Source organism: Larus michahellis, chromosome 3, assembly GCF_964199755.1.
Source record: "Larus michahellis chromosome 3, bLarMic1.1, whole genome shotgun sequence".
In the NCBI taxonomy this organism is placed as follows: Eukaryota; Metazoa; Chordata; class Aves; order Charadriiformes; family Laridae; genus Larus; species Larus michahellis.
This window is the reverse complement of record NC_133898.1, coordinates 82,148,165-82,158,873: the sequence shown is the minus strand read 5'-3', so window position 1 is coordinate 82,158,873 and position 10,709 is coordinate 82,148,165. Positions and strand designations below refer to the sequence as shown.

Sequence of the window (10,709 nt, the reverse complement as noted above, 5' to 3'; positions counted from 1 at the left end):
GGAAATCTCATTATTTACATTCTGGTTTTAATATGTATGCTGGCAGGTGAAGAAAGCCTGGTGAGCTAGTGTACGCGAGCTGATTTCTCTGTTTTGAGAGCAGTCGCAGAGGAGAAGCCTGTGCCACGTGCTGGACAGGCTCCTGTTAACTCCTGTGGGATTTGGACAAGAGCAGTCACAAATGCATTTTTCTAACGATGTGAGATCTGGAGATGTTGCGTATATCAGTAGTAAGTGGTATAGGCTGTGATAAATTTGGAAGTGACTGAATGCAAGGCAGTGGGACTTTGAACTCTTGATTGTAATCAAATTGTTTGTATATTCGCTTTTTTTTCTCTCTGGCAGATTTTGTATATGCTTGAAAAGATGAAAATAACTATATATTCACTTGACATCTGATATCCCTTAGAAAATGTCTACTCCTACAGTGTACAGTACTGGGAAAGAGATGTCATTCACCATTCAAGGAGGGCGAGATTAATATATAGTAGATATGTAAAAAAGTCACAGATTGTAAAATACCTGCAAGATGTGATGAAAGCAGCCCTGCTTATCCAGCCACCGCAGAAACTGAGGCTTATCTAGCAAATTACAGAACGTTAAAAATCAAAGCTAATGCACTTTGAGCCCAATTAGCTATACAAAAACTGATAGCTGCACGTACATCAGACAAGCCCTGTACATGCTTCACTAGCCTTGGAAGTTAATGCTGAAGAGTTGGAAGGCAGCTCAGAGCAGCACTTTTTTTTAAAAAAAAAAAAAAAGTGTGAGCAGGAGTTGTGCTATTTTGTGGCCTGATTTAAGGCTGCCACTTTCCAGCTGGATAGAAACTGTTCTGCTCTCATTCTTCACACTGTTTGGAAACAGAGACCCAGAGCCAAAATCTGATCTCATTCCCACTGGTAGAAGTATGCAGTAGCCCCACAGAAGCTACAGCCATTACTCTGAACTCACACTTGCGCATCCATGTGTGAATCTGCCCTGCGTTATTGCACGTATTTCAGTATGAAGGATGATGCTGTAAATATTGCAATGCCAGTTGCCACACGGTTTTTCTCACAATGCTTGATGGAGGTGTACAAGCGTGGCCTTCCCTCACTGCTGATTTTGTCAATCCCACCACTGCCTCCCACCTGGCCAACATCGTTTCTCTTCTTCCTCCAGCCGGATGGTCCTTTCCTACCTCCTGTTGTCCTTATCACTGGCAATGGGCACCTCTTCTTTCCAACCAACCTTCTGATGCCAGCTGAAAGCAAAGCTGGACCTTCTCCAGGTCTGGGGGAGCGATGCTGGTGGCTCTGTGCTCAGCACACATCGATGCTCGCACCTGCCTAATGGTGTGCCATTCGCCAGGCCAAGTCTGGTCCATGTGGCCATCAGCAACAGAGCAGAAGCCAAGGATTCATCCCAGTGAGCAAGGTAACTGGGACTGTTCAAAGCATTTAAGCAGCTTGAGTATCAAGAGCCAGCACAGGAAAAGATGGAAGGTAGAGGGGAAAACTGCAGTCACCCTGCGTAAAAGTGCTGAGCCTTTAATGAGGTATTTATTGCAAATAATCATCAGCCAGCTAGTTAAAAACCATCCTCAAAAAGTGCCTTTCATGCTGGTGAATGAAAGCAGTGGAAGGTTTTTTGTGCAAGATAAAGAGCATGTCAAAAAAAAATACAGACAACCTAATTCAAAGATGTCAGCGCGTGGTAGTCTTTGTCGCAGCAGAACTGGTACTAGACTCTCCTGTGAAGGGCACTTGATTGAAAGGAAATAAAGGGTTGAAGAAAACCACAGAGAAAAAGAGAGAGGAAACAGAGAAAAATGGAAGAGCAGGGAAGAGCCAAAAGGTAGAGAAGGAGTTGCAGCAGTGGTGAAGGAGACACATATATGATCACTGAAAGATGGAAAGGAAGGAAAAGAAGGAGAGATGCTGCAAGAAAGGAACTGATGAGAAAAGAATGAAAGTAACTACAGTGAAGGAATACGAACGGAAAGGGGCGGGAAGTTTCAGGGGAGAAGACTAGAAAGCAGAGGAAGACTAAGAGGGAGAAGGATGAGGGCAGGGTGAAGGTCTAACTGACCTTTAAAGGCCTGCTTGGGTGCTACCTTTCAGGTGTCTAGGGAAGGCGTAGGCAAGGGCTGTGTGAGGAGTAAGTCAGATGTGGACAGCACGGGGAGAAAGGGTGGAATATGGTAAAAGCGAATGGCCTTGTGGGTAAGGCACTAGATTCAGAACAGGAGATCTGGGTTCAAACTTCTGGCTTCACCAAAGGTCAGATTTAACAATGCTGGGATGGAGGAAATACGGTTCACCTTCATGGAATTTTTGCTTAATTTTTCTCAGTGTTCTGCTCTTGTTCTGCCATTGACTTCTATCTGTTTTCAGCATTTATCTGCAACAGGGAAGGAAAATGGCCTCTAGGAAACCCTTCTCCTTAGGTTGTCTCTTTTGCTGCATGAAGCTGTCAACCCTCTAGGGCAGGTTGAGTGTCTGACAGTATGTCTGCACAGCACCAGACGGAATCTCTACATGCCATTGCGACACAGATACTGACTGAGTTTTGATAACAGCAGCCAAACATGCTTGTATTTGAACTGTTAGTATTGTCAGAGGGTAGATGAGATACTGATCTCATTTACACTGGTAAAAATAAGAAATAACTCTACTAAATTTACAGTAGGGTCAATGGAAGACTGTAAATCAGGTTGGCTTCTTGTAAGCATATAGACTGAGTAAGCAAGAGATTTTCTTTTACTACTAGGTTTCTGAGAGGCATAAAATGAAAAGCCGATGTACGTTGACCTGCTACACAGCTGTGGTTATAGCTGCTTTCTGAAGATTTTGTGCCACAAGAAAAAGAAAAAAAGAAAAGATGTTTGTCTTCAAATACTGACTCTTACCAAGCTGATCAGAAGCCTTCTGGATGCTACAGCACATTGGAAAAGCCATCAAGACAGATAGGTTTTAGAGAGAGTCATTCAGTTCCAGTGGAACCTGGACACATGGATCAATTCACAATACCGCCACTGCAGCAAACGCTCAGGGCCATAAAACACATTACAGATCAGGAAACCATCAAGTGAGGGATAAAATTAATCACTAGTCTTTCCCTGGCTTGGATTCACTGCATTTCAGAAGTCCCTTTTCTCCTCTTCTCCTATGTTTCAGCTGAAAGACACTGAAAGCTGTGAAACTGCTCCACTCTGAAATGTCCTCATGGACAAATCGAGTACCGCTTAGTCTTCAGGTTTTTCCCCGTTCCCTACTCTTTTAGAGATGTCTGACAACAGGAAATTGGTTGCCCACATTTCATGTTCAAAAAGAAAAGGGCAGCATGATCCCAGCTTTATATAATACCAAGGTTATATAAAACTCTGGGTAATAAAGACATACTGCTGTATGCAGGGAAAGCTCAATCCAAACCCGGAGACAGCGCGCAAACTCTGCAGGAACCCCAGTAAAGCCTGGGACTTGCCCATTTTTCAAGCCCATCCTTCCTAGCTGCTCTGCCCTGCTCTTATTTCACTCGCTTCACAGCCTGCCTGTGTAGCCAGGCAAGCCTCTCTGAGCAGCACACACACTCTCACACACTCCTGTCCAGCCTCAAATGCTGCTTTTTGGCAGCTGCCCATAGATCAAGAGGAGCAAGGCTCTGTAGTCAGAGATGGAGTCTCTTCTGAAGTCCTGTGAGCTATTCCTGTCCGATTATGGCACTACCAAGAGACTCAGCCGTTTGAAGTATGATGAAGTGCCGTGGATGCTGAAGGAGCCAAAAATTGTGGGTCACTGGGACTGATTTTGACATGTTTTATTTTTAAATTCCACCAAGGGCTTCTCCTCAGGAACGAGTGGAAATCTCCCAGTGAAGTCATGTTCAAATCAGGGCGAGTTTCTGCCTAGTGGCACGGCTGAAATCCTCAGCACATGGGCTTTGGTTTGCTGCGAAGTGGAAAACCCAAACCACCCTCCACGAAAACTCGTAGCTAAAACGCAAAGCTAACTGGAGAAGGTGTGGGGATCAGGTAGAGGTGCAGCTGGAAGAGCTCTCTACCAGGAAGCCAGCAGCTCTCCCGGGAGCAGAGGAGAGGGGGCTGGCCAGCGGCGGCTGTCTCCACTCTTTGTAAGGGAGGATGAAATAGCTTGTTAGGCTCTAGTTACTATGGGACGTGGCTGAAGCTTGACCTGGTTTATGAGCCAAGCCCCGGTCTTATGAATTCAATACAAAAACTTACGCGGACCTCAGTGGGACTTGGGTTTGGCCTAACGTGCTTTATTTAGCGTCTTGAGTGAGGGAAACATTTTTCTTTAGATTACAGTTGAAAGATTCTTGGGTTTCAGCTGAAGTCTTATGGTGGCACTGTATTGCACGCTCGTATTTCTTTCTTTTTCTTTAATAAATCACATTTCTCCTACACTTAGCCTCTGACCGAAACCTGTCTGCTTGAACTGCAAATAAACCTGGCCGGTCAGTGATGTCTCCGCTGAAAGCAATCCCTTCCCACCACACCGTGCAGGCACCGGCTGACCTCCGGGCTACCACATCCCCACCCACCCCTCTAGCTCCAGGCACCTGGTGGGGAGCGGAATCTCTGGGAGCGAAGGGAGACAGGGACTGTAAATTCACGTTTGAATGGCCGTACTTCTGAGGCACGGGGATTTGCTGGAGCTGGGGCCAGAATGAGCGAGTTGTGCTCGAGTCTATCAGCTTTGCGAAGTACAGATGTGATAATACCACTGCAACCACAAAAGAATTTACAACAGGAAGTGTTGCAGCTGTTGCTTATTAGCATTAGTACAAATTACACAAAGCAAATTGTTAGCAGACATGTTTCCATAATATTTAACTCATGGCAGTGAATAAAAGTAATTCTTTTTCAAGCAAAATTTTAGATTTCCAAGGGAATCAGTTTCCAATTGTCCATGAAGGGAGCATGGATTAGAGAGCAGCATGCAACTATTGCACGGCATCAGAGGCAATGTGTGCAGTGGCTTGCCTGCTTTCTCTGGTGAAGGTGTGTGTATTTGGGACCATATTTCTTGGTGAGAGAGGGAAAATCTGTACAGCTCCATATGACCCAATTACCAGCGACGGGGAGTGATGGTGTGTGGGCCCTGTTCTGGAGCTGCCACAGTAAGGTTCTGAGCACAGAAGTAGTTGGAAAGGGAGGGAGGTTCTTGCTGACCTGCCATTTCCCTGAATTTTTGCCCCTAAAGTGCTTATTATGACTTATTTCCCTAGCAACCCCCAGCCTGTTGATGTGGAAGCAGCCCGTGCCAGCAGAGCGATCCCCTAACGTGAGCTCAAGAGGGTGGATTTGGAGACAAAATCCGCAAAGCAACAGAATGAACATGCGGGCTGAAACGCTGGGGTGTGACCTGCGAACAACTGACTGCAAAATCCCCCGGAGCAAAACCCTGGGCACGACACCTCTCTCCAGCCAAACCAGTTTCAATCTAGGGCAGCAGCTGGTTTTGGTCCTGCCATACCTGCTGCCTTGCTGGGCCACGCATTCGGGCACCTCCTCTGCCTCCTTCTGTGCTGCAACCGGCCCTGGGGAGGGAGGGTGAGGTTCAGAGAGGGGGAGTGCCCAAACAGCATTTAATTTTAATTAATAAAAAGGGGGCATTTAATTCTCACCTCCCTTCCCGGTGCCAAGGCAGGACTGGTTGCATCCTGGCAGATGTCTGTGCCCAGAGATGATCCTCCATGGGGTGAGCTGAGGGGGTCACCCACGGGGGGGTGGGATCCCCCTCCTGATGTCTTTTTCCAAATAGAAGCCATTCAAAGGAAAAGAGAGAGAGAGGAGAAGGAGGAGGAGGAAAAAAAAGAAGGCACTAAACAATTAACTGAAGGTTTTGGGGTATGTTTTGGGGAGGTAAGAGCTGCTAAATTCCTCCCTGAGCTTGCTCAGCCCCCAAACAGTGCAGCCAGGAGGGGGAGGGCGCTGCATCCCTTGGGCAGGAGGGGGCCATGGCCGTAACGGGGCAAGAGGAAAGGCCATCTGCGGCTGCCGGAGTCAGGCCAGGCTTCAGAGCTGCTCCCTCTCTAAAGCCGTACACCTGCACCCATGCTGTCCTTTCATCCTGCCTTGCCTGAGCAGCACTGCTTGAACCAGAGGATGGTTTGATCTCCTGCCGCTAATCCATCAGAGGCATCTTTTCACACTGAAACTTCCTTAGCCATTTTCTTGTTGTTTTGCTGATTATTGCTGGTTTTGCTAATAACGTTCTTACTTAATCTCTCACAGCCATCCTTTCTTTAAGAAGGAAAGAAGCGTGACTCGTGAAGGCTGCTGACAACCTACGGAAATTCAGCCATCGGTTTAAGGGCAGTAACAGCCCAGAGTGACGCTTTACATGCCAGTCCCATGGGTGCCTGCCTGCATTAATCACGCTGAGCGAAGCTGCCAACGCTGCAAAGGCCGTCCCGCTCCCCAGCCTGCCAAGCAAGACAGTGGGCTCGGAGAGGTGGAGGCATCCCCACAGGCGTTTCTTGAAACTCAGTGAGGTCTGGCTGGGGAAGGAGGCATTTGTCAGTGTGAGAGAAGAGGCCGTGACAGCAGGTGGGTGGGAAGGCGTCGTGGCTGACCTGTCTTGCAGCGGAGGCTGAGCTGGTCGGCCATGCTACATGCAAGGAGCCCAATTCCATGGGACCGCTGGCTCTGTGCTCCGAATGCCTGGCACTCGAGCAAGGGAAGAGCTCTCCCTAAATCTTCAGACTTTGCCTGCTTCCTTTTTTTTTTAAAGCGAATGCTCGCTAAGTATTGAAACCCCCTGAAGCAACCAAAGCGTCTTTTGATCCAGCTATGAAGTAGCTTAGTAGTCTGCTTAGAAGTAGAAAAGAGGTGCATGTATTGCTTTTAAGGGTATGCACATCCACCCACCTGTTGGGAACAGTTCAAAAATACTGCTGGCTTGGCCGGAGTCTGAAGCCAGAGCTACGGATGGAATAGCAAGCGAAGTAATTTGTACAAGCAATGTCTCAAGCAGCAGCTAATGGAGAAGTGGCTGACATGCATGTTCTGGCTCCTTAGTGCTTGCTCTGAGGAAATGGCCTGACACCCGCGGCACACGCAGAGCTGCTTAACTACTCTCACCGACAAGACTTAAAAGAGAAAAATTAGTTATAATTGCAATACCATTGCAGTAATGTTTGCCTCCTAATTGCCTTTCAGTGAAAAAAACAAAAAAACAAACCACATGCAGTGAGGAATTTTTGTTATGAATGTTACGTACACGTAAAATGAATCCAGTGACTGCCTCCCTTGTAAAAAACAGAACATTAAATATCGTGGACAGTCCTGTTGCACCTACAAGTGTCATATCAAATGAGATACCACCACTGAGTGCATACTTCAGATACATACATGAAAACTATTTCGGCATATTAAATGTAGAAACTTCACTGCCACTGAGGAGTCTATAAATGCTACATTTGTATTATCAGCCCTCTGAGCTGTAATGGCCGGAGTAGGGCATGGAAGCTGAATGGGAAGAGTCAGGAAAAGTCTGTAGTTGTGGGGTTTTTTTTTCCCCACTCTCAGAACAAAATGTGAGGTTACAGATTCTCCAGGAAAATACAATAAAATGCAAAAATCTTCTTGGAACAAAAATGTTCCATTTCCAAAATGTCAAAATGATGTTTTGACATTACCAAAAGCTGTAGTTTCAGTTAAATAGAATTTTACGTTAGAAAGTGACATGCTTTTATGAAGCGTTTTGATTTTGACAAAGTGGGATTTTCCAGCATTGAAGCCATCTGATAAATTCTAACCAGCTCTGACTACTGATATACTGCAGTCAGGTGGGTTTCTAAATGGAGGAATTAAAATCACCTTTTGAAAAAAATAAGAGATTAACGATGTTCAAAATTATGGGGGAAAAAAAAAGAAGATTGTTTGAGGACTCTCTGAAGGTGACATTACTAATACAGCAAGATTTTTACATATTTTGGGGATCTTTGTGGGGAAAAGATTAATTGTTTAAAAGATGTAAGAGTGAAAAATGAACTATACAGGTTTGGTGTGGATGTGAAGTCACATCTGCCTCAACCAGACAGCCAGCTGAGCAGATTTCCATTCTCTACACCATGGTCACAAAGCGATGCAGGTGGGTGTTACCATCCCAGCATCGGCGTGTTTAGGGTTCAGTATATTACATCACTGGAGAGTATACGACTTTTCATTTAACACACTTGTTCAGCTCTTCCTATTAAAGGTGTTTCAGCGTGCAGACAGGATTTGCTGAAAGCCGGGCAGTCCTGTAGAGATCCGATCCTGCAAATGCATGCAGACAACTTTTTTAATTTGGGGGACAGTTCCCAAGAGTTTACTTGAAGTCTTGTGGGATATGGTTTCTGATATTGTTAAGGATTTTCAGGATTAGGTCTTGAACCATTATCTTTTTGTAGGAGTTCTAGTCTAGTCTAGCAACGTGCATCAAGTTGAATTTAATTCCATGAGGTATTTTTGGTAATATTCTGCTCTGCATTAACAGGGTCGGACGGTATGACATCTTGCATATTATCAGGACCCTGTTTCTCAACGCAGTTGAGGCTAGCTCTAAAATAACCTGCATGACTTACAAACACTTGCTACCAGTCCTTGTCACACACTAAGGGTTTAAATTGTATGGATGTGTCCCTTTGTCATCCTCCTCCGCGAAGGGTGAAAACGAGGGCATACCCGTGCCGCAAATTACCTCCTCAGCCTGGGACCTGTCCTCTCCCGCCTGGCTACGTGGAATATCAGTCAGCACTTTTTGGATTTTTGTAAGAAGCAGAAGAGCATTATTTTTAATCCACTTGAGACTGAAATCCCAGCACATCTGCAGATGTGCTGAAAGCCACAGCGCAATCAGGAACCAATTCTACAGCGTCCGCCCCCGACCTGACGATGGTTGCAAAGCGCAGAGATGTGCTCTGCATTGCCAGCTCCACCTGGGGAACGCTCCCCCTCGGGCTCCCTCGCTTTTTAAAAATGCAAACAAAACCCAAACTAGAAATTCTGCTTTTTCTTAGAGTGCCACAAACTCTATGCCAGACAGAAACGGCTCAGGGAAGGCAGCCGACAGCTGAGCACGCCAGACACCGTGGGAGCCATCCACCCCCTCTTCAGCGTAACGAGAAACATCCTGTCAGAAACACTTTCTGCATTTGAGCTTTTCTTGAATTAATTATCTGTAAACAGTGACGGGTTTATCCTGCTGGGAGCCTGCGATTCCTTGTCGGTGTTTATAGATGTGCTGGGTAGGAGAGTCGTGATGGTCAACGCTCATCAGACAGAAAGCACCATGGCATCGGAGCTCCAGCCTCAAGTCTATTAGGGCTGCTCCCTCTAGTGGGAAAAAGTACTTTAGCTGCAAAACCCCCTTTTTTGCCTGTTTTCTTGTTTTTCTAAACTTTTTTTTTTTTTTTTTTTTTAAAGAGAAGAATCAAGTTTTCCAGATAGTGCAAGATACGGGGCAGTTCCCATCAGACAATAGGTGACCAAAAGCCGTGCTTTTCCAGCCCGTGAGCATCGGTGCTGGAGCTGGAGCCCAGTCCCCGCAGGTCAGTGGTTATTTCTCCGGGGCAGACCCGTGGCAAGTGAGGGACTCTTGGTTCATCTTCCAGCAGTCCTCAGCATATGCCGTAGCTGTGTTTGTTTTTGATTTCCCACTTCTGATTACAAAAATAGGACTTACTATAATCATAATAATATTAATGATACAAAATAATTATTGTAATTATATACTTTTTGGCAAATTATTAACACAAAGCATCCCAAAAGACCCCATTGGATTAAAAAAAGGTGACGATGCACAAATGTTAAAAAAGACAAAGTCTTTGTTAAAAAAGAGGGAAAAACAATCTGCAAATTAATGCATTTCGGTAAGGCAACATGTTACCTTTAGTTTTCCATCTAGATTTAGGTCAGGTTCTGTTGTTGTTCAAGAAATCGTTAGAACTTGGCTTGCTTGAGCTTATCAATGTGGTAACACAGTTTCAGCGCAGGTCCCAGTTTCAGCCCCAGGTATTTCATGATCATGTCACTTTTCAGCAGCAACAAAGCATTGCCATCAATCTCCTGGTTTCAAAAGAGAGAAAGAGAGTCAAAATGTGTTAACCCCCTGCCAGTGCTGTGCCCTGACACATTAAACAAGGTGAATCAGAAACGGCATGCTTTTTAGAGTAGAGCTAGCTAAAATGTCATGCATTTTGAAATGTCATTTAAAAAATTAGAATCTGAGGTATGATAGAAGGAAACTCTAAAGGAGGAGTTAATTATATAGTACTTTTTATTCTTCAAGGAACCGTAAGGTTTGTCTAGGTTTTCGATTATTTTGCAATTAAAACATGGGGATTTTTTCAAAAGATCAGGTTTGCTCTAAGCCCAATTCTGGGAAAAGCCAGTCAACCTTGAGAGAAAGGAATGAGTGATGGAGAGAAGGAGAGGGATGTGGCCTCACAAACTGCGCACCTCTGAATTGCAGTTCCAGCTTTGTCTCTGGCTATCTGCATCTTTCACATATCCTCAGTGCACTTATATCTGGTGACATATATGTATATGTATGTTTCTTTTTCTTAAATTGAACATCGTAGTAACTTGCTTATTTTATTGCATCTATTGTTAAAATTTATTCAGATTTCATGTAACCGCTATGTAAGTGAAGGAAATTACCACCAAGTTGAGTTTTTTTATCCCAGACCTGTTGGCTTGAAAACCTTTTGAAATC

At 45.1% G+C, this 10,709-nt stretch overlaps 1 protein-coding gene across 1 annotated transcript in view; it reads right to left on the bottom strand.

Annotated features, from left to right (window-relative positions):
- Positions 1-9,881: 9,881 nt before the first annotated feature.
- Positions 9,882-10,709, bottom strand: part of SCML4 (Scm polycomb group protein like 4) — a 70,486-nt gene continuing 69,658 nt past the window's right edge. Inside the window, exon 8 of the mRNA XM_074578330.1 lies at positions 9,882-10,060. Coding sequence (XP_074434431.1) covers positions 9,935-10,060 — 126 coding nt within the window. The 3' untranslated portion in view covers positions 9,882-9,934. The remainder of the gene's footprint in view (positions 10,061-10,709) is intronic.